Consider the following 24,686-nt stretch of genomic DNA (forward strand, 5'->3'; position numbering starts at 1 on the left):
TCGGGAAATTTTCAACGGGCAATTTCACGGGTCAACGGCAGCTCTCTGTACTCCGAACAAAGTTTCCTGATGCAACAACCTTGCCGCACGAGCTGACCGAGGTTGAAATGCAGCGTGACGAGCGGACAGGGCCTTTGGTCGAAGCGAAACGGGTCGAAGGGTTAGCTCGAAGAATCTTTCTTGTACCATGGACTCGTATATCGCGGTTGCATTTCATGTATTAGATTAGATGAATTAGATTTTTTTAAACGGTTGACTCTTGTCTACGTGCAACAATGTATCCAGTTAATATACGCGGTACAGTCAACATGAATCAGACTAGAGACGATGAGCAGAAAGATGACTACGAGTAGAGATTACACCGGAGATGACGCTCATTAATTAATCATTAAATATTTCCATTGACAAAGAGGATTCAATTCATGGAAATGGCACGTCACAGATTACTCGGTACAAAACCGTCAAGTCATTCGAAGCATCGTTCGAAACTGTAGGTTCGTCATAATCTTAGAAAGACTTCATATACATATCTGACAAGTTTGAATAGATAGTGCCGCGAGTCTTTCAATGACAACAATACATCGTATAATTTTCTATGTAGGTACTTACACCGCTAGATACCACGCACCTACGTATGTTATATACTATGCACATCGCGTAGAATTGCCATTGCTGCTTTAATTAATATCAATTATTTTGATTTTCTTGGTCGATGCCAACGATACGAATAAATAGGGCTGCCTAAGTTTCAAAGCTGAAAGCCTTATCGGACGCATCGGATTTCCAATATAAAAATACACAGGTACGCAAGTTTCTCGAACTCTGATTTCAATCGTCGTGCAATTTCAAACGTCCAAAGCGATTCTTGTTTCTTTGGAACGGCATCGGTCGAAGAATCGAGGAATGGAGGATCGAACGCCCCATCGCGAGCTCTGAATGCATCCAGGTTGACCCTCGTGACACCCAGCAGCTTCCGAGCCATTAAACACAAGAACGTACACGCGGTTTCAGCGGTGATCGAACCGGTACCGGACGCTTCGCTCGTACAAATCTGCATTTTGATCCGCTGATCCTATCATGGCTAACATTACTGGAAACTGGTGCCTCATTAATTCTATCCAGCGGCCCTTGTTGTTTAAATGCACGGCACAGGGGAAGGCAAACCTGCCGCTAGATCCTCCGTGTCCATTAACCGGTCTTCCTGACGCATGGCTCTCTGTGTGCTTGAAGGGAGTCGCCAGAGGTCGAACAGGAACACCGCGCGCTCTCGTTTCTTTGCTCGCGTTTGCCAATACGCTATACCGCGGTATCGATAGTTTCTTTTCGATTTCACTTTCGCATTACGCGTTGTACGCGTTACTCAAAACGAACGACTTTATATACGCGATCTGACCTTAAATAATTATTCCTTTATCTTAAAATAATCTCAACGATGATTTTCTACCAGCTGTGCCTCACAGTGCTCTATTAAACACGAAATCGTTACATGCCAATTGCCTTTGGTATCGTGTCCAACTGATCTAAGAATTTCAATTAGATATTTTGTTGCCCTTATTCCATGTTCGACACCTATTTTCTTCTTTCTTACTTCGCGTGTGACACGCAACGGTCTCTGCTAATTCGTTTTTCGAAAAAAAGAATACATTTCAATCTCGTTTTATCGAGTACTCCGGCGCTCGATTAAAAACCACGTTTTTCGCCTGTCTTGACAAACTAGACCACCTTGAGGTTCTCGAAAATCGCGAATTTTAATCGATCCTGGCCGCACGATACGACTTGCGCTCTAAAAATCCACGTTCCACCATTCGACATTTCAGCTAGAGTTATTACAACTCTACGTTTCTTGCTTCGTTTCTTGCTTATAGGTTTCGTACGACCTTCAGCCTCCGAACTTTCCACGTTTTCCTTCTCCATCGCTGAGACGCGGTCAAACGTAGAATCTGACGCACACACGCGTGTAACACGCGTGGTCGCGTGCAAACACAGGGACGAACCGCGTGCATTAGCTGGCTGGCACGGTCTCTTAAACGGCATCGGTGCTCTCCGCAAAACAAGTGGTCTAGCCAGTCGAGCAAATTACCCACACTTATTCCCGCTGGTACGTAGGCAAGGGAACGTAGCCAGGACGTCTTCATTCGACATCGACAGCAGGCCGCGGTCTAGCAGTTGCCCGCCGCTGCCGACCTGTCCCGTTGCTCGCTATTTTTCCGCTCTCACGCACGATCAGCCTCGTCGATAATTATCAACGACGCTTCCACTCCCTGTCGAAGTCGCCGTGCCTGTCCCCCTCGAGATCCTGGAGGTCTCCTTTCGGTCGGAACGGACGGTGACCTCCGTGTTTTCCTCGATCGATCGTTGACTCGCGTCGGAATTTTCTAACGCGAGAATATCCGCTGGAAGATACCGCGGGATCGCTTGGAAAGTTTGTAAGGAAATTTGAATAATTTACGGGCAACGTTTTTATCGACAACGACACTTTACGTAAAAATCTACGAGTACGTGGAATCGATTTCATGTCGTATCTGCTGAAAAGTATCAGCCTAATTTCAGGTTTTAAGGACTCGATAGACAAATCTCGCTGCCATATGTTTAATTAGGAGAAATCTATGTTATCTGACATCGGAGGAACAGTAAATTCGCCTACCAATTATTTCACACTAGCGACGGCTTAATTAAGATTCCGACACTGTTTCGTTTCTTTCTACATTTTTCATGACACGCGCGATTCACGTTCGAGATAATTACAATAGCTGTGCACCACCTATAACGCGTTATTAACAGCGAAATGAATTTATATAATAACACGAATGTATATCGATCCGACAACTTCGACACAGTTTTACTCGCTTTACAACTGGTAGAGAAAAGACGAACAAAAGGTACTTGAAGTCGTGGTTCCACGGCGATTTATCCGTTTGCAATGCCGTTGTTCTAACAGTCGGCGATCTCAGACATCGCCGACGATCGCGATCGCAGCGATAATCCGACTTCTGTTCGATCGCAACGCCGATATTTGGTCTTCTCGAGTACAAGAACGCCGGTCGTTGCGAAGAAACTATAACAGGAAATAGTGGTCTCCGGGAACTTCAAAGGGAAGTGGTGAAAGAAAGTGAAAGTTATCGTCGGAAACGTTGAACGCGAACTCGACATTGTAACCCGTCATCGGTCGGCCGAGGGAAACAAGGGCCGATCCTTGGCAAGATGGATCGTGCTGTCTTCGAAAGGTTGCACAATAGAAATCGATAAAAGCGCGAAATTTAGCGAGACCGGAGTCGAACAGCACTGAAAATTGATACCAGTCACGTTCAACGATCGACTAGTTTCAATGTAATTTATGCGTCAGATTTCGTATTTCAGTAAGAGTTGGTATTCCGAGCAATCTGTCGAAAGATGATATCTAAATTTCAAAAGTCCATTAACGGAAAAGATCGATCTCGCTTTCCCCGGTAGCTTTATCTGACGCTAATTGAGAAGTGATGCAGCGCTTCACGCTTCGCTCCAATCCTTACGACATCGAAAACATATCTCTTCTAACGGGTAAGAATTTTACAACAGGTCCAAACGTAATAGCGATACGAACAGATACATATTAGGTAGGTTTCAAAGGTAGGTAGCCGAATAGTCTCGCTGGCTATGCTATAAAAAAGAAAGAAGCTCAGTCACGCTTTATTTAGAAATAGGAGTTCGGTATAATACGAGGATCGAATTATCGGTACGATCTAACGACTCCAATGTATTCTAAGCGTGAAGTATTCGGAACGATCCAATCGCCGTTTTCATCAATCTTCATCGTCGTATCCCTCTCGAACCGCACGCTCGCGTAATCGAATTCCATCACTAATTCGTACAGGAGATTTCTGGCAGCCACAGATCGACGCGTAGCTCGTTTCACGGCACCATTATTTCGCCGGCAATTCGTACGCGCACCGAACCATATCGCGTTCCTTGAAAGGCTGTTTTCACGTGCGCCTCGTGGCCGTTAGGGTAAAAAGTACGTCAGCGATCGGTTGTAATTGCAGCTGAGAAGGGCGAGCAATTAATCTCCATTGGGCTGACACGAGCGTTAATGCGAAGGGAGCGTGCAGCATTGACACGTGACGAAAAATGGACCCGGAGATCGTGAGCAAAGATTTTCGTGGCCGCCGCGGTAATTGGCGTGGGCGGTTCGAGATACGAGTAATCCTCTGGAGAAACATGACAGGGAATTTGTTCGAACTTAAAAGGCCAGGTAAATTACTTACGTACGTTAAGAGTATGTTAATTATTTGTTGTATCCTTTCTTTTACAGATAGCCGTGTATACGGTGTTCGTGCAGACGATCGTAATATTACGTCATGCCATAATGAACGTCGTTCGCCGACGTTTTATTTAACTCTTCTGTACTTTTCGCCTTTCGGACGTTCTACAAGGCACGCGCGCGTTCGTCGTACCGAGAGGATGGAACTCCAACGAAAGAAATCAGGCGCGTACGATCGCGAAACACGGTTACGTGATCGAATTCGAGTGATACCGCAATGTAGAAAGCCGTTTTGAGTCAGAGCCAAAGCAAACAAAGCGTTCGCGGCCGGATGATCTTGTGACCCGCGCCGCGCGGAAAAATACGAAAACTCGGAAGGCTGCGAGTGGCTTAAACGCGTATGAATTATTCCGCGGACGTCGACGCCGCGCACGATACGCAATTAAGCCGGTCCGATGAATTGCAAATACAGTCGTTAGCTCGCCATTACATTCGAATGTGTTGAAGTGTCACCACTTCTAAGAAAACTCTACATCTGGTCTTTTTAGTTTTCTCAAGCACCGAAGCCATCGACAGTGCGTAGACGAAAGACTGCGACGAAGACAGACCATAGACGACGTAGATAGTAGACAGTAGACCATAGTAGACAGGCGACGTTGGCTTCGGGCTTTTCAGTTATTGGGTAACACAGCTAGCGTGCGGATCTGGACCAGCTCAAACTGTATTCTTACTTATAATTACGCTTCTATTTAAATATATTTTCTGCATTTTTCTTACAATTTATCCACGAGTTTTCTCTGTTTACACATCGAATAACCTCGACAGAATGCTTTCGAGAGAGGCCGCGGACACGGGGTTCGAGAGGAGAGCTACGAGAAACCGTCCAGCCAGCGTCACTGCGATCCAAGCCACGAGCGGAATTTCAATCTGCCGGCAAATAGAACACAGTGGTCCCATGGCGTAAAGGTCGCCAACCGCCATGCACGCCAACCTAGCCGGACGGTCTGATGATGCCCCGGGTCGGTCGTTACCCAGGCTAAGTGGACCGCCGTTACGTTGATCAGGGTAAGCGCTCCATATTCCGCGTGCTGTTTCATCGAATGGCTAGATAACACGCGAACCAGCCAGCCGACGATTCACAGCAGCGCATAGTCACTTGTCTTCGTGTCTTTGGCCACGTGTCGCGTCAATTTAGATTCATCCTCCTCCGAATGTGGTTCACCGTCATCGACTTTCTATGCGCGTTACATCGTACGGTATAGCTTAGACGAAGCTGTCCGAAATCTTTGTTCGACTTGCTCGAGGCTTGTTATATTTTTGCTAGCGGAGGTGTTTCGCAGATTCGAAAGTCGACACGCTTTTCGCAAGTTAAACCTGCTATTCATTTAAAAAATTGTCGAATTCAACGTGTCGGCGTAACAAGCAATTCTTTCATCCTGTGTACAAAGAAGTCCTCTGTTCCCAAACCTCGACCCACAAGCCTGTAGCTTACGCATCAAATTCCGTGTCACGTCGTCCCTGTCATGAATGTAAATTACCTCCACCAACTCTGACTTGTCCTTGACTATTGTTATCGCATCCCACCTGTCCACTTTCCACGCGTCAAACAAGGAACATCCATCCAAGGCTATCCGTATCTTCTTTCTCGATCTCGCGTTTGCGAGAACTATTTTCCTTAAAGAAAAAAATAGGAAAACGGTTTTAACCGTCCTCTCAGAGTGTGTGTGTGTGTGTATGACAGGAAGGAGTTCGTTGTCGATTCAATGCGCCGCGAATGGCTGAAATTTAAAAGGTGTCTTGACCGCGTCTACGGGAGACCCTTTCTTCGTTTCTGCGAAGTCGTTAAAATTATTCAAAGTTTCTCGATACTGCACTTTCCAAAAAGTTTCGAGGAAACGCACGACGTAAGCACAAGCAATCCCTTCACCGGCGATCTTCTGTAAAAGTCGAAACTTTCATCGGCGAACTCGCTCGCTCGCGTGTTTTCGCCTTCCGATGCAGCAACGCGATCCAGTGGGAAATTTTCGATGCGTTTCCACGCGGAAGCGCGGCCAACAATGAATCGTTGGCATAATTGGTAAGCGCAAGAATAGTTTCGCAACGTGTACGTCGTGTCTTCTCGTTCCGGACCGAGTCAGTAAGTCAGTCAGTCAGTCAGTCGGCTCGCTCAGCCGTGGGATTGGATCTCGACGTGCTAATGAGCGCCCGCGGTTACGCAACGCTCGTTAGAGCTTCTCCCGCGAGGATCCTCATGATCGGCCCGCCCCCGGTGAGAGTCCTTGCGCGGGCGTGACGATTCCTTGCGACATTTCGCGCAACGCAATCATAGCCAGCCCACGCCGCTTCGTTTAGAAATTGCCCTCGCCCTGTCGACGACGAAACTGACAATGAACGCTATTCTTCGAGAATTGCTCGCGGGGCGGTGCCTGGCGAAAGCGACACGTTTCGCGACGAGAATTAAATATTTTCTACGCTTCGTCTTTTGATAGCTATAACCGCGAGCAACGTCGTTGCTCCTTCGCCTCGAGAGAATCTTGCGAATTCGAGGAATCTTGCTTTGGAATGCAACAAAGATTTTTTACAATTTTTGTGGAAAAATATGCTTCGAAATTATTGGATGAAAGCGCCGGAAGATCATCTAATAAGTACCATTTTTCAAGATTGTTCGTTCAATATCAAATTCCAATTCGCAATCTTTTTGTTACTAATTGAACCGCCGTACGTGTTATCCATTTATGGCTGCATTTCGAACGCGTCTAGTTTTATCGCGATGTTGGACGCGTGATTCTCGATACCTCGATCGCCTCTCTTCTTCTCGTTGCCACGACCTTCGTCGTCTGGAAGACGACCCTCTCTCGGAAGTAATCGAGAGCCCCTCGTTATTTTCTAGTTGACTATCCGACACTTGATTATTCTCTCAATGATGGATTAATTAAGTTGCCCGATTTGCTGGTGTTCCTGCGCGTCAACAGGTGTCGGACGAGTACAATCGATTTCTCAATTAATCTCGGATACCCTCTCGCGTATTTCTGTTCGCGTACGCTAGCCTCCATCTATCTCAAACATTTGTTATTTTCAGACAAAGGAGCCATTATCGTCTCGGATAACGATCGCTTTTCCATTAAAGGGCTCGAATTAACTTCTCGCCGATTAGCGTACGCGTTCGACTCGAAAGAAAGAAAAGTCAATTTCAAAAGAATCTTTAATCGAACTTATATCATTCCTAAAATAAATCACCCTTCCCGTCCTTATTCGTCAGACCTTCGAACGCCTTATTTCGTATACGAGAACGCCTCCCACAAGCCGAATCTCCCTCTGCCTCCTCTCCGTGGTAATTTCCATCGAACTACCAAGCCAAACAGCCTGTCCAATCAACCGCTCTAAACGAAATAAATCCAAAGAGACAAGCGCATACGGGCGAAACAAAACTGACACACGCCAGCTCGTAAAACCGCGTTCTTGGCAGCCGGTTTCCGACTAATAACGATAACGTGGCGAACGAAAAGATCGCTATTGGAAAATCCTTCGACCTCGTTCTCACGATGCCGGTTTGAACGGTAGACAGGAATTCTCGACGAAACGCGTACGTTTTCCAAGCGAAGCGAAATCCAGGGGACTGGTCGATCCGGTCAGCGGCCTTGCGGTGTTTTTCGAAACAATTAGCGCGAGCGATTTTTCGTACCTACGATGGAGATCGGTTCGCCAGGCCTGCGAATAACGAGATTTCGCGAGGTTCCCGATGGGAGAATATATGTGGAGGCCGGGACGGCCAGGCCAGGGGGCAGCACGTTTCTCTCATTATGCTGGCCGCAGCCGCTCGAAATCCTAACTGTACAATGCACTCACCCCGCCCAAGGGGCCAGCATCCTCGACACGCTGCCGTGTGGACGTGGAACGCAGGAACGTGCTCGATTATTTCGCCGAGCCGAGAGGCAGCGTGCGAGAAGGTCGCAGACACGCCGAGCTACTAAGGGCCTCCTCTCGAATCGGTCATCTTGATTTACGACGTCGGAAGCGGTCGTAGATACCTCACGCACTCGCGCACTTGCGACGGTTGTTCGTTCTGTCTACCGGCCGGTGCTGCTGCACTCGGAAAAATCGGTCCGCTTCACCGCGTCCTTCGGACGCTTCGCGTTTTCATATTAGCATCGTGTGCGAGTGCGTTGACGCGCAACGAAAGAAGAAAATGAAGGGACGTATAGAAGGTTTTAAGGGCTAGTCGTGGATGTAATTTCGGTTGAACGAGGTCGGATCGCTACTCGCACCTCGATATGCTTCTTCCATACGATTGATAATGGTCGACGATAGGACATAACGTAATTGGTAGCGTTAGTCCAATGGGTTGAACCTGCGGAGAAATAACATTGTACCTCCATCGATCTGAGACGTAGAACGAAACTAAACTACCAGAATTACGAAAGGCTACCTCGGCTAATTGCGCGTAGCAAAAGATAATAAACTCTGCGACTTCGGTAGTAATCGTGGAGCAATAAAAGTCAATCGCCGGTGTAGCGAGGCCCGTGAGATTTATCCAGTTTTAAAAGTAAGAACGTTCCAACCTTTGGCCCCTTTTGCTCGCGTAAAGGAACCAAAGCGAAGGAAAAAATCAATCACGCGAGGAAAAAACAACACCTACAGCGATATTAGCCAAGACTGGAGCGGCACGCGGTGGATTCGAACCGATCGACGCCAAAAGGAGCCAGCTTCCGCTCTCGAACGCCTAATTGGACCTCTATTCCAGCTCGTTGATCGTGATAATGACATTTACATAGGACCCGGTATCGGTTTACGGAACTGGTTCGGCCGCGAACTCGTTAACGAAACTAATCTCAATTAAGACTGAATCCGATAATGAGGTGGCTTAGTGTTGGCGTGCGCGCGCGTCAGCGCGCTAGCTTCACGTATACATGTACACAGGGCAAAGCAAAGCCCATCGACTTATCTAACTTTCACATTCCAGCGAGCGCGAAACGATTTGCCTTGGTGCTTTATTAACAGGCTTTAATTGCGAATGCAGCAACCCGCCGCCGTGTTTGGTGTCGATTAATCACATTTGTCAGGACAAGGCGCACTTCCTAGTGCATCGTATAACCCAACAGACCCGATAGAGTATCCCTGATATCCTTGTCGCGATGATACAGAGCCAGGTGCTTCTACCAACTAGCGCCTATCGTATAATCGCGATTGATCGATAATTAACAGCGGCTTCGGCCCGTTCCTTTCTTCTTTATCGGATTCAGCTAAAAATCTCTGCTTACTTTGCCTTATCTAAATGTCCGATTAGCCTTACCTCTGCTGTACAACGCGGTTTTTTAACGACATGTTTCGCGATAAACCTCTTCAACATTTTTTTCTAAAAAAAAAAGAGGAAAAAAAGGTTCCTTACGTTTCTATGGATAATAATAGAGAAATAGAAAACAATAAGTGGTTTGATAAAGCTTAGCTACGACTATTTATACGTGTTCCGCGTACACTCGACACACAGCTATTTTAAGATCTTGATGTTTAAAACGTAGAACCAGTCTCCTTTTTTCGCTTAGTCCGCTAGAGTCTGCTCGGAACAAGAGTTTCTTCCAGCAACGATAAGGTAGTTTTTTGTAGCAAGTAACTTGTTCTAGTCCACCCATACAGGCCCACTCTTTGTTACCTCTACGTGTACTTCGATTTCTTGTACCCTTTAGATTGACCTTGTCGGATTAATTACTCCGTTACTCCACTGGTATTACATGTCTCGTTTCACGCGTGTCCATAGGAATTTATTTATTATCTGTAATATCACAAAGATATTCGATACCGAATTCCAGAAATTTCATATACATGCGTGTAATAATGCAGGGAACTGGTCGAAGAAATTAATGGTTCCGAGTATTTGAAATTCTCAGCCGACTTTATCAGAAATAAAATCGAAAATAACGTATCTTTAACATAAGCCGTCTTACATATCCTATTTATGATCTCGGTTGCATACAATGTAACCGTTATGCTTAACACAATAGAAAGTCAGAGAAATTTTTCAACGATTAAGCGAATACAATCACGTCTAATCGCCACGTGTCGATAGCGAAAGAAGTCGAAGAAGTATCGCGACAAAAATGTTACCTAAACTGTTGTATTTACCGATCGAACGATATGTACAATCGCGGATTAAACCTCGTCGCAAAGGAATCGATTTCTCTAATCCTCGCCGAATATAAATCCTTGGGATGGAAACCGCGCACCACCGGATTCGCTTTCGAGTCACGTCCGACGATCGTTGGAATCGATTCACTGACGCGTGCACGCCTTGACCGCAACACGGCGCAACATATCCGTAAGGCTGAGGAACAGAGCTCGCCTTAACCTAGGCGAAGCAAAAGGCAGTCGAGCAGTCGGACGCGCGAAGCGGAGAGGCAGGCTACGCCGGAGGCCGAAATGAAAGAGAAGGTGAACGCAAATACGGCGTAAATCACGCGTGGCACGCACACGAAATCAATCGAACCGGTGATCGAAGATCGTGGCCGAGCCAGTATCAATAACCCCAATCACCGGGTCGTTAGAGATGGCGGTCGGTCGGCCCTTAACGATGCAATTAGAGCGCACGAGGGTGCTCGAATTAGGGCTGATAAATGTCAGGAACGCCCCCGCGCCGCTCGCGTCGTTTCGCTCGCAATCAGAGGCGGACGAATTTATTCGGTACGTAGCCGCAATATACCGAGTCAGTCCGCGTCATTAATCCTCTGTCGCGCCGGTAATAAGCCCTTAATCTTCTGCGCAAGTTGGCTACCAGCGCGTACCGAGCACGATCTCGCGAGTTATACTTGCGAGTAGCCATCCAGTCTGTTCCCGTTCGCGTTCACGTTGTATTCCGTGAATGTCTAAGCTAGCTACGCTTCTCACGCGGTCTCCACGCGATATTTACGACGAGAAAGACACTTTTCGCGCCGTCGCGATTAATAAAGCTAATTAATGCGGTTAATAAATATCGGCTTGACCGCGTTAAATCACACCGAAGGCCGGCCACCGGCTGGGATCGAGGCTTCTGAAGATTCTGAAACACGGGGCCGGTTGCCGATCAACCGTGGAATTTACCCTTCTTTTCTTTCTTTTCTCCTTCGTATCTTTGACGTTCTTTCTTCGTGCCCCTCCGCTTTTTTTCAGACGCTTCGGATGCTCCTCGATCGCGCCAGCTTGATCGAGTGTAGGAAGATGATTTATCGGTGGATCGCAGGGAACTTTTCCAGAGCTTCGAGCGTACATTGTTTCTGTTGTTGCTGCGCGTCGAGCGAGTATACGCGCAGATTCAACTCCGGAGAGTTCGCATATGGCTAAAATCGCGCGTTAAATTACTTTCTCGTTAAAGTATTAAATGCTTTTACTTGGGTTGTCTTCTCAAGAACCTAAATTTAACAAGGATCCGCGAAAATCGACGAGAAATTTACGGGAAGGATGGACGCTGCTGACTGCGAGTTTGCATCTGTAGCCACGTCCGGCAATCTTCGATTTTAATTCGTTTAAATACACCGTAAAAAGCGTCGATTTATTTCGAAAGAAATATTCTTTAGCGAAGGTGAAAGTTCGAGGTTCGTCCACGGTGTCGTGTAAATCATTCGACCAGCAAGGAAATAAAAGAACGGAAACCTCTCCCCTTCCGCCCGCCCTCTCTGTTTCGTTCGACATTTCTAGACAATTTTCAGACGCCTCTCTTTGATCCGCTGAGTCTTCATTTTCCCTCCGGAATCTTCCATTTATAATTCGAAATTAATAAAACGCAGTCTGCGTTGTCGAACCGACGCCAAATTCGGTCCTATAATTGGAATTTTACTTAGACGAGAGCAAAATTTATCCGTCCTTTGTCTGTTCGCCATACCTGGACCCTGAGAATGATTTGAGATATATTAGCCACAAGGTATCTTCATTTTCCTATTCTAATTTATCTTCGTCACTTGGAAGCCCATTGCGAGAAGATAAAAGAATGTATCAAAAAGCCGAAGACAATTCTTCTTAGCCACTAGCGTACGATAAGACAGTCGGTCAAATGCTAGCCGACATCCCAGCTGGGATTTCCATTACGCATTCGTCATCGTCAAGCAGTTAAAATAAACAGGCAAACAACAACAAGATACGAAAATATATTCATGCAACAAAAGCAAAGACCTAAGGCACGCAGTGGTAGCCGGAGGTTCGATGCCAGCGAAATCGCGGCTCGTAATCGTTGGCTGGTGAGTCTATACTATAACCTTGACGTGACCTTCCTTTGAATCGAATGACCCTGACAAGCGCACCGGACCCAGCGGGGGCCGGACAACGTTCCCTATTTCCCGGCGCGGACGCCTGCGATGAGTCCATCCCATTACGGGATGCGGTGGAAGGGCATTAAAGCCGGATTTAATGAGCGGTTTCGCCTTTCGGTTGGCGCGATACGCGCGCCGATTCCACGTCGTAATTGGTATAATTGGCGTTGGTCGATCGGTGACCGGGCTGCTCGTTTCAAGGGTCGTCGCCTTTGGCTGCGCCAAATTCAATCGGTGCGCTCGGTCTTCGCTGCGTCCGGTCCCATTATTTTCGCGGCTTTGATCGAGCTCGCTGGGACACTTTAGCCTCGAAACTGGGTTACAACAACCGCGTTCTCCTATCTGAAATGTTAGCCTTTCAAGTCCCAGCTCGTTTCGTAAACCCGGCGACTAATTTTCCTGGATTTTCGTTGTCCCGAGATTTTATTTCGCAGCTGCTGATTCTGTAGCGGCACGGACGAAAATCTTTCGACCAGGATAAAAATAGATTCACCGAGAATAACATTTTCCACGGACCTGGAACGACCTGGTTACAGATTTGGAATAAAGTTGCTCTAAATTCTTTCTGCAACGGGAATAGTCCGCGTAAGACCCAAGTCCATTGTCGGAAATATTAATGTTTTTCGTTGTTGGTATCGAACGATTGGAGCACTCGGCTCGGTTACACGGCAAAGGGACAAATAAAAGAACAAGGCCCGATGTTACTTTCATTCGTTGCTGTGAGCCGCGCTCGTGGGCAACTCTTATTTCACAATCGAACTATAAGATCGTGATCTCGCGCGGCTCTCATTCGACTTTCCATTTCGTTCGATACACCGCGCACATAATACATTACCCTGTTGCTTGTTCGCCGCTTTTAAGGCGCTGATTATGCATGCGTTCGGATATTTATGTGCCGCGGGAACTTCGGCCGATTTTTATTTTTGTCCGACGTTAATCACACCCGGCTGAGGACGACCAACCAAAAGATTTATGAGATTTCGTGGCGCGGAGCCACGGAGAGCCGCCGATCCTCTTTTTTTCTCTCAGCCTCGCTCGAATCTGATTTAAAATTGTCGGAATTATCGAGCAACGAAACAAATTTCACTTTGCGCTTCGATAAATATTTCTCGTACGATGAGATTTTTCGCGGAGATCGTTCGTTTTAAAAGCGTCGCGCTTCTAGTTCGATCCTCGAAATCTTAAACAAGACCGGAGAAAGAAAGACAGGCTGGACTATAAGTTGAATAATCGATTATATTTGGTAAAACATTTACAAGGTAATAAGACTTTTTTTTTTGTTCATTTAACGTTACATTTACAGGCAAGGCATCATCAAAGACCGTACCAACTCTACAATAATCGTAATAATTGTATAATGTTTACTTATAAGAAAGTATGTACCATCAAATTATCTTTATCGTTACTATCGATATTAATATTACGGTAGGTAGTACTACTCTTATTAATTCTTTCTCAGGAACAAATACATATTCTTTTTTTTCTTTTCAATATATTTATATATTTATATATATACCATTTTTTTTTTGTTGCTTTAATCTTTAATCAATATACATCAATTCGCGATTACATTGAACGGTGTTAGAACTGCACCCCGTGTAGGCAAATAAGATTATTTCGACACGTTGTTCGAAGTGTGCCTGCACGCGTTCGTAGACGATCGAACGAACAAACAAATTATACGTGTTACATGTATATATAGAATATGTACGTGTATGCATACGAAAATGAAAAAGAAGATGAGAGATAAATGAAACCGTAAATGTGTGTTTGTATTGTTTCTTCCTTCCAAGTTTCTCGCTACTTTCTTCGTCTTTCCCTTTTCCTTTCGATCGCATGCCGGGCGTATCGTTGACTCGATGCTCTTTTCCCTGCGTGAACGATTCGATCTACTACGTTTTAATGGAATCGTAGTTGCGATCCGTCTTCGAATAGACTTCGATCGATTTCAGTTTCCCTTTCGATGATCCTCGTCGAGTGGAACTACGGAGGGTTTGGTCAGTCGCGGAGGAAATCGAACCGAACTCGCTGTACCGTGTTAATTATAGACGATTTTAATCGAAACAAGACGAGCAATGATTTCGAAACGGTCGTATTCGAGGCTAGAAGTAAGACTTTCGTGTCGGTAGATCGACGTAGAAAGAACAACGATCGTTATTCAAACTTAACCGAACGCAATCCAATTTCTTTGATTAAAGGATAATTGAATCACATACAAGATGGAAATCTATTTAAATTAAATATAATTCAGCTGTAATTACAATTAGTTTCCATCGAGTTTCGTTTAAAATTGCATTTATTCTATATAACGGAACAATTTCCAGCTAACTCGTTCTAATCACGATGATAAAAAGAATACCGTACGTATTACGACAACTATAAAAGCGTTTCATTTCTTCCTATGTTCGATCGAAAAATCGTTCGGAATCTATTATAATTCAACTGCACCGAGGTAAATAAGTTTCTTTAATTCTCCTTTTCGATTAAATTCGATTCGATCGTGGCGCGACTAACCGTAGAAACCGTGATGCAAAACGGAATTATCGTGGCGTGTTCGTGTTGAGATGCACGCGGTCCCATTACACACGGAACAAGTGTACAAGTCTGAGAGACACGGATCTAACGCGGTACAACTATCCTGTATGATACGACGATCCTAACGATTATTACATTTCTCGAAGAGGAGACGTTCGAATGAAAGGAGGCGTTCCACGGTGCCGCGAAGCGAAGTCTACTTTATGCTCACACGGAAAGAGACAGACAGACGGACAGACAGACAGACAGACTGGCAGGCAGGCAGGCAGGCAGACAGAGACAGAGAAAAAGAGTAGCACTTGTGTGTTTGTAGAGAACTATTGCACTATACAGATTCACGATACTTGCTCGATTAACTAGGCAGCGGCAGCGTTTCGTCGAGATTCCACAAACGAGACACGTTCGATGGTGGGCTCTCGTAGCGTTTCGAATCACTTCGAACGTGTGACGAAAGTTTTCGATCGTTTCAAACGTTGCCGAAACGTAGCTTGGAAATTATTCGGGAAAGTTTGGAGAATACTATTTATTTATCGATAGAAATCTGCCGGCTTTCGGGATCAACTGGAATTTTTATACGAATTTTCCGAAGGTTGTCGTACACGGTAAAGTGACTTTTCCGATCGTTCGTCTTGTTCAGTCATAAAATGTAGAGAAGAAAGAGTTAAGGTGTCGATTCGTATTTATTTTGTAATATTCGAGTTACTTCTACTACTCTTATCCTCTCGGTAACAATAAATTTTCAAATATCCGCTACTTTGTCTTTTCCAACAACTGAATTATTCGATAGCAGCATATAAATTGCGTTTATGTGCTCGATCTATTTGCTTATGGCTTATAATATTGCACTGTACAAATTATCGTCGAAATGTATATGAAATAAATAAAGTTTAATCAAACTATACACACATTAGATAACAATCTTTGCAAGACGCAAAAGAATAAAATCATAAGACAAAGTTCTTCAACACCGAATTCATTTATTACATAGACTTGTAACATTTAAACGATTCAAAATTTACAGATTCTTCGAAACTCTCGGTCCAATTTTCCAAATCTTTCGAAATGAGATCTCGATCTCCTCCAAGATTTCAAATATTTTCCAATTCCTAGTACCTTAGGAACTTTCGAAGTTTCATATACTTCGACTGAAAATTAGTAGAATTTCAAATAGACCGTCAAATCTTCCAAACCATTCGACTTCTCGCTGGTTCTCTAAAGCCTTCCCATTTTCAGCAACGTTCGATTCGGTTCCAGTGTACGGTTGATCGAATTACTCGAACAATTAGCAACCCGCTTGTTTCTACAGATATTCCAAACGGAGCGATCGCCGACCGATGGGACAAGTTGAAAACGAGTATACGTTCGTTTGTCGAGAGACGAAAGCAATTGAATGCGCGATCGAATTCAATGATAACGGTGGTTGTCGAAACGGAGAAGGGAAAAGGAAGTACGACATCGTGTACAGGGGTCGGTTGATTGTAAAACAGTCGGAGAGTCGTTCGTCGACCCTTTCCTTCCCTCCAATTGTTCATTCATCCCTGCCGATGGAATGTTTCTCCGTGTCATTCTCAAGCTCGAGTTCACGGCGTCACGGCCATCAATCATCCGTAAAATATATTTTACAATGGTACATATACATTTATATATATATGGATTTATATGTATAATAATAATTAATTAATTAATAATAATATATTCTCTCTTCGTATCCCGTTAAAAAGCAATTCACATTTTCGAAATTTTCTTTCATCTCTCGATTTCTCCGTCGTCGCGTCGCGATACGACTTTTATAAACTATGTACAAAAAAAAAAAAAAAAGAGAAAAATAACGACAGAATCGAATTAACGCGCGAAGACCGTTAGCGATAAACTAGAAAGACTCTTCTAGAAAGAAGCTTCCCTTTCGAATCGTCGGTTCGAGGGTAACCATGAAAAATCGTAATCATGACGATAACGTAGAACATAATGAAACGTAATAGTGAGCGAATAGCGATAGGCAGACGCAACGAAATCGATAGAATCGCTAAGAATAATGCTTACGTGGCGGAAGATATCGGATGTGGCGCAGAATCTTTCTTTTCTTTTCTCTTCTTCTTATTTCCTCGTAAACACATTAGAACGACTCGTTGGCCCAACGATAAAACAACGGTTTTGCCTTACAAGAAAGTAAAACGGAGACAAAATAAAGAAAAAGTAGAGAGAAGAAGGAATAAACGCGTGTCTATATAGCCCTACATGTATCATCGTATAATGATAATGATAATGATAATGAAAATAATAATAATAATAATAATAATAATAATAATAATAATAATAATAATAATAATAATAATAAACAGTGTTCTTTGGTAACACAGTGATGCGTCCGGAGACCACGAATACGATTTCAACGTATTGTCCGATCGTGACAAGGTGGTCCCGAAAAATATATGCAGCGTTGGTCGAGGATCGTAATTTTGAATATCTTTTTATGATAAAGCGCATTAAACTCCAAGTACTTGTTGTTTTCGCAGGCGCTTCTATCTTTGAAGGAAAAGTTTCAGAGGTACGAATAAAATTCCATAATAGATACAAATATTTCAACACGTTTTTTCATGGATCAGAGACGAACCGTTTACAAATGTCGTAGAATGTTTCGACTATTTAAAAATCATATATACAATCGTATTTCCAATGCAAGGGATAAAAATACATCGAAATTTTCTATCGCGAAGTACGTTTACCGCGTTCGAAGCGAAGTCGAAAGAGCCTCGAAAATCTTTTCCTTGAAAGCCAAGTTTCAAACAAGACTGGTCACTTTGCCAATAAAATTCTTAGAAATCCCCAAGCCAATCTGCACGATTCAAGTACTATGCTTTCAGCCAGTGCACGATTCCTGTGTACGATTAATCGTCTCGATCCACTGACCGTTTTCTCGCGTAACAAAGCATGGCCTGCATCTTGTCCCGCGACCTAATGTAGTACACACGTTTACTCGCGCGGACGTACATGTAGTTACGCTTGGGCTCTATGTACACGTAAAGACTGGAGCGTTCTTCTTCGTTTTCAGGCTACTCGCGTCTCCCCGACTTCTCATCTTTCATTCCCGTAATTATGCTACGTGATCCTGTTTCTTTCACGTTCATTCGTATGTACATAACGACGTCCTCGGGTAAACGACAATGGCGACGTTTGATAAGTTACACGATAGACGTTCGAAGCAGCGAGCTTTGATCGATCGAACAAAAACGGCAACTTCGAACGTACAAAAGCGGTAGTTGCGATCGGGGATCGATTCGCGTGGCTAGCGGAATTACTCTAAAAAGATACGCCAGTACTTTCGAGTAACGATCGATCGATTCTTCCGCCGGGTCGCTCTTCGTCTCAAAGCCTCTTCCATGCATTCTCGCACGCACGCACGCACGCAACACGCATCCTCTCATATTCTCTTAAGCTTAAGCTTATCGATAGTTAAGTAAATATCTGTAAATCCTCTCTATGTACACCCTGTTTGAATAGTTCCCTTAAACCTAGCCCTAGAAGAACCGCGTGTTTTCCGGCGATCCCCTCGCTTCGCGCTTGGAACTCTGTTCTTTTCCACGAATAAAATTCGTTTCCGCTTCGTCATATCGATCCAGATGGACGTCCCTCGTTATTCTTTCGAGGCGTTACAGTCTGCAGAAGAAGCTAACCGCTGTCATGCTCGAACGATAGGAAATTCTATCATCCGACGTCCTCCGGTGTAAGTTTCGCCGGGTTGCATCGTACGTTGCTTCCTCGGGGCGATCTGTTCTCGGGAATCGTGTTTCCCAGTGGTGGATAACGGAATCTCGTTACCAACAGTCGGTAATTTCCACTTAGAGCAAGGTAAACGGGCTTCGTTCGTATGCGGGCATTCGAGTCTCCGGATTCGAGGATCGACCGTTTAGTCGGTGTATTCGCGTTGCATGGCAGTCTGGTTCCTCGTTAGGAAAGACTTACGAGCCGAGCTGTTGGCCACTGGCTACGTAAATGTAACTCTATGGTTGTTGAAGCAACAGCTGCTCCAGTTCGTCGGCAGATCTCAGGAGGAACGCTGCCGATTCTCGATATCCAGTGATCAATTGCCTGACGGCGGTCATCTCCGTTGCGTTTAACTTGTGACTGAGAAGCGGCTTCGTGTTCTTCATGCTCAGATCCGTCGGTCCTGGAAAAGTAATCACGGTTTGAACAGAGGTTTCGTCGTTTCTATCGCGGTGCGCTTTAAGCGTATTTTCAAGCGAACATCGTCCAATTTACGACACATCGACTGGTATTCGAATTGATCCTTTCGCCATGGTATCTTCGGAATTGAAAGCGTTCTCGATATACACTTAGACCATAGAATCGGTTTTTCTTAATACATTCTGTTAATCTACGTTATAAAGTACATATATATATATGCAGACCACGCGGCAAACGAATTAAAACGTTATATGAACGATTTGGTGAAGAGAAAAGAGAACAGACCTTTTTCTACTATATCACAGTTTCGTTCTGAGCAACGAATAAATAAACGTTTCCTTTTCTATTATAATCTCGACGTGTAATCATTTGGAAAGCTACGCGTACACATCTTTCGAATTTACTACTGGAAAATCTGCACCGACCGGATTATCTACTACCGTATTATATACAAACGAAAGCAAAAAGAAACATCCCATTCATTCTGCGGATCATCGAACAGAGAGAAATAGGCAACGCGTTAAAACAACTTGTCGAAAGAACGCGTATCTTTCCGAGATTAAGTTCGATCTGTTCTGTACGAGCGATGCCTGCTGATGAAACTCGTGCAGCACGTGACCGAATTCTCTGTCGGTAGAAGCTGAACGAGATTTCCCGATCTCGTCACGAATGCTTCGCGATTACTCGAATCTGGTATACGCGAACAGCGGAATATATAGCGGAACGAAAATAAAATGGAACAAGCGCAGCATAAGCAAACTCATAAGAACACCGATAAGCAATATTACTTTGTGTACCGTTGCTCAATAGACCCGACGTGAAGCTCTGCGTGGGGTAGAGGCCTGCTGACAAGGTTGGCGGCACTGTGGTCGGTCCAGCTCGCTGGAACGCTTGGCTGAAGTTTGGTCTGTACATCGCCGTCGGTGCACCGCCGCTGGCAACACCGTTAACCGTCGACGAGCTGACTATCGTCGCCTGGCTGAAAAACGCGAGCGAGATTCGTGTTAACGATAACGCCATGTAGCATTGATTAGCTCCGCCCGATTCCGCCTCCGGTCTCTCTTTTAGTTTCGTTCCATGATCTTTGACCGTCTACGAGACGTTTTATCTGCGAGCTCCTTCCTTCGCCGCGGCTAACTCGGCTCTCGCTGTGAATGAGAGATCGTCGATCGCGGAGTGAGAATGGGCGGTCGAGCCACCGATTACGACAGGAGAACGTGCTTTTTTTCATAGCGATCGAACGTCGTGTCGACTAGCGAGCTCGAGGCGTGTAACGATCCAGTGTTGTGGAAGACATTTTACATCCACGTTGCTTTTATGGTTTCTATTCGTATTTCTGTTACTACGACGAACCGAAAATGTGACGTTACAGAGGAGAGAAATATTTATTCGTCTTTCTTCTAATTTAATACGAAAGCCAGGACTGAAATTTTACTTACTTAACTAATTATACTAAGTTAAGCTATTTTTAGCCGAGAGGAAAGGATAACTGTGTCTACTGAAATCCTTTTACTTGAAATCGAATTTCTCACTGATCTAAATCCGGTCACCTCGTCTAGACGCTATCTTCATTTTTATAAAATCCAGCATCACGGTTCGCTTTAGACGTATTCTCGCAAACTTAAAGCCATTGTCTATCTTTGTAGCGATGTAATTGACGCGAAGTTGAATTACCGGACCAAATAATATGATTTAGTCGTTTGAAGTTTCCCGTTTATTCCATTTTTCAACGTATTTAACTTCGATTAACGAAGCATATTTGATCCGACGTGATATATTTGACGTTTGAAGGTACCACGATTTCTCGGGAGAAAATTTCCTATTACGAAACGTATCGAAAATTCGATGCATAATTTTATAAAGATTCGGTAGAAACGCTACAAAGAGAAGAGTAACTTTCAATTCGTAATCTACAGATTTCTCCAAAACCGTAACTGCTTGAATTTTTTGTCAAGATGAAAATATCTTCGTAGCGTGAACGAAGATTCCGTAGCCTTGGTAGAGTTCGCTCTATCAGTATGTTCTAAAAATGATATTAGTATCTTCTATTTATTAGACAACGATTTAATAAATTACGCTTTTTAGAAATTAAACGATTATAAATTCAATTACAGCTACTGAACAAACTGATAACTGTGTAAATACAAGTAATCTGGAATTGTGAATCCGTAGTATTCACTGATCGTACGAATTATCAAAAATAATCGCTCCGACGAAACTAAATAATTTATACTGACCTCATGAGACCCTTGTTGTCCCCTGGCGCGAGCAATTTCGACGCGGGTGCGAGAGACAGGGGTGTAGAAGAGAGGGTGCTGCTCGGCAAGTTCGCCAAACTGGTTAGAGGCGCCAGGGACGTTAGCGATGCCGGTGGTGTGTCCTCCCTCTTACCAGGAAGCGATTTCACCGGTGTACTGGAGAAATGGTCCAAACTTGACCGAACATCCGTTTGCTGTAACAAGCGGTGCATCTTAGCTCTCGTTCGAGTGGTAGTAGAATCGAAAGATCGTTGAATCTCAAACTTTTGGATAAATTACAGAAAAATGAACTTCCGTTTACTCTCTGTTATTCGGTAACGAACGAACTTGATTGGAAACATACGTTTCGAATCTTAAAACTGATGGCTGAAGGGACGACGATTTTGTTGGAAACAATCTTCAAACATTTTCATTGGTATGAAAACATAAACGTTTATAAAATTCACAAACGAGTGCCTATAATTCATCGTTTAATCCTTTGATATTTTATTTCTGTATATCGATAACTACAATCGTTACATCGTGTTATAAGTGAGCTAATAATAATAATAATAATAATAATAATAATAATAATAACAATAATAATAATAGTGACAATCCCACAGTTTGGATTCTCGTCGTGCTTGAAATTTCTTCGAAGCTCTTCTGAACGAAGTTTTCTCTACACTATCGCGCGTATCGATAAACAGCCAATTCACGTAATTCTGTATAATTAACAAAACTCCGTATCAACGAGTATCCGTATCAAGAAATGGTATTCCAAACGACCATCTATAATTAGCAACTCGAGACAGCCAGTTCACCGATTCTCAGCTGAGATTAAACGACAACCGACGTAGTTAGACAAGTTACTTTTGAAGATGCACGATACACGATACATCGTCATATACATAATTTCGAGTATCACGAAGCAGCTGATTTGTAAGCAAACTTTACAAGGAGAATGTAAAAGGTTGCCGGTCGTAGAGAATCCGTAATTCAGCGAACCAGCTCGACTCGCACGTAAATTGATCGCGATCGAGTCTATTCGCGTCTGAGATCGCGGGGCACGACTTTTGGATCGCTCGATAAATGGACCATAATCGTTACATTTTGTTGCCTCTGCTGATTGGCTGGATCCCTCCTCTGTTGGACGCCCCTCCACCCCCAACGCATGAGAGACCATTATCTGACGCTCCACATTTTTAAGCATTCTGACCCAGTTTTCGCCAGTGGCGATTGAGAATCGGTTTGGCGCGGAGAGTACGCGAAAATCGATCGGACGCGACGTCTCCTTTCGAGAATAAAACGTGCAAGCACGTGGCCGTAAACTTCCTTCGTACCTGCTGGACCTGCACGCGATCGTACACCTGCTTGTGCATCACTCTTAGGTTCTTCTTCCTCATGTTTGACCCTCGTTCTCTAGTCCGTTTCTTTGTCGTCACCGTCAACTCGCCGATGTTTCCTGCACTTGCTCGTTTCGATGCATCGTGACGGACGCACACTGGTCGTTTCTCGACGGGAAGATGTTCGCAAAGTCACTTGCAACTCGTCACTGACAAGCACACCATGGTCTCCCGAACCGGACTATCCTCGAAATTCGACGATACACCGTGTCACCAAAACACCACGTGTTGCCAGCGATGGCCGAATCAACGGACCACCGATCCTCGGTCGAACGAACGATCTGCCGGATGAACCCGCGACACGATCATTCTTCTGGTCGAGCAGCCAGCCCGGGGTTGGGTCACCTGGCGCGAGAACGGTTCGGACGGATCGGCGAAAAACGGTGGCAAAAAAGGCGCGGAGGGACGGGAGCAGCGAGATCGAGAGGCGGCCAGATGTGGCGGACAGGGACGTCGAGGCGTGAGTAAGCTCTCTCTCGTGGCCAAGGAAATTAATTCGTGGAAAGAGAGGCGTGTTAGTGGCGAAAGAAAGGGGAGAAACAGAACCGAGGAAAGGAAAGAAAGAAAGAAAGAAAGAAAGAAAGAAAGAGCAGCGTAGAGAGACAGCAGAGGGGCGCGTACCGCGGGAGGGGTAAGGGAGAAGAACGTGATCACACAGGCGTGCACGGAGGAATGAAATCGTCAAGAGAGAGGAGAACGGATGTAGGGAGGTGTTTTTATGAAAGGCGAGCAGTGTGCGTTGACGTCAATTATATAGGTGGCCACGGCAGATAGCCGCGTCCGTACACGAACCCCGGTCTTCTCCTTAATGGGTTAGGTTTAGGTCGCCGCAGAGGTTATCGGTCTCTCCGAGCTCCCTCTCTGCTCCTCGCCAAGCTGCCACGACGCTATCTTGCTCCTCCTCGCTAGGGATTTTCAAAGTAGATAAGCCTCGAGACGAGAAACTCCGATGGTTCTACTAGCTTCTTGCCTCTGATCCGAGGAGGGATCCTCCAGAGTAGGTATGTAATATTCACGAGGGCAGAAGGGAGGATTAGGCGCGCCAGTGACACGCTGCTGACACCCACGCGTTAGACGCGCGACACGGTGAACACGTCGCGCGATTCTACGTTTGTTGCAGGGTGAACGAACAGAACAGTGCCAGGGTAGCCAAGGATACCGGTTGCAAAACGACTCGCTGTGCAGACCCTTGCAGCTTGTGAAATTCGTGTTGGATTCGCGGCATCATCGACTACCGAGTAAGCGCCGCATAGATGTCGCTGGCTTTGCGCCGCCATGATCCAACGGATGACGGCCTCCGCGGAGAGCATCAGTCATACAGTTACACGACCAAGGGACGAGGTAATTCGTTGAAATGCTGGAATACGGCGGTTGGACGAACGAGAATGTGCGATTTTCTTGATCGGAAGGCGGAGCGAGTCAGCCGTGGCCCTTTTTAAACGATGTCACGGACGCGCGATGATGACTAACGCAAAAAAAGCTGAGACTGATGGTGATTCGGGCTCGTTATCACCACCTTTGACACATGTGTATCGTTCGATTTTTATCTGAGACAATATAGCCAGAAGAAGTGGCGATGCTTCGACCAAAAATCAAAGCTCAGGTTAACTCTTTTTCTCGTGTGATTTCTCCGTTGTGAAAAGAGCATCGATACGCGGTGTTGGGTAACGCAACCATCTCTACGATGTAATTTTTGTTTAAATCGAGGAACGCTATACGGTCGTAGAAGCGACAGTTTCGAATTGTCGCGTCCTCTATTAAAAAATTCATTTTGCCGAAGTATCGCGAAAAGTCTGTCTCACTGGCTTATCGATCGTAG

General features: G+C 45.0%; 1 protein-coding gene and 1 long non-coding RNA gene across 6 annotated transcripts in view; one reads left to right on the forward strand and one right to left on the reverse strand.

Annotated features, from left to right (window-relative positions):
• LOC143303503 (uncharacterized) overlaps positions 1-24,686 on the forward strand; it is a 206,404-nt gene that overhangs the window by 158,145 nt on the left and 23,573 nt on the right. Inside the window, exon 4 of the long non-coding RNA XR_013059892.1 lies at positions 5,063-5,302. This is a non-coding gene — a long non-coding RNA (uncharacterized LOC143303503). The remainder of the gene's footprint in view (positions 1-5,062; positions 5,303-24,686) is intronic.
• LOC117159922 (nucleolar protein 4-like) overlaps positions 13,726-24,686 on the reverse strand; it is a 96,358-nt gene continuing 85,397 nt past the window's right edge. For 4 of the 5 annotated variants that reach the window (XM_033340150.2, XM_033340132.2, XM_076623775.1 and 1 more), the window contains 3 exons: positions 21,462-21,676; positions 20,013-20,203; positions 13,726-19,207 (listed from right to left, as the gene is read on the reverse strand). In XM_033340150.2, the coding sequence (XP_033196041.1) occupies positions 19,041-19,207; positions 20,013-20,203; positions 21,462-21,676 (573 nt within the window). In that variant the 3' untranslated portion in view covers positions 13,726-19,040. The remainder of the gene's footprint in view (positions 19,208-20,012; positions 20,204-21,461; positions 21,677-24,686) is intronic. The other variant, XM_033340139.2, reaches the window with a different exon arrangement.

The sequence above is a fragment of the Bombus vancouverensis genome, chromosome 13, assembly GCF_051014615.1.
Source record: "Bombus vancouverensis nearcticus chromosome 13, iyBomVanc1_principal, whole genome shotgun sequence".
NCBI lineage: Eukaryota > Metazoa > Arthropoda > Insecta > Hymenoptera > Apidae > Bombus > Bombus vancouverensis.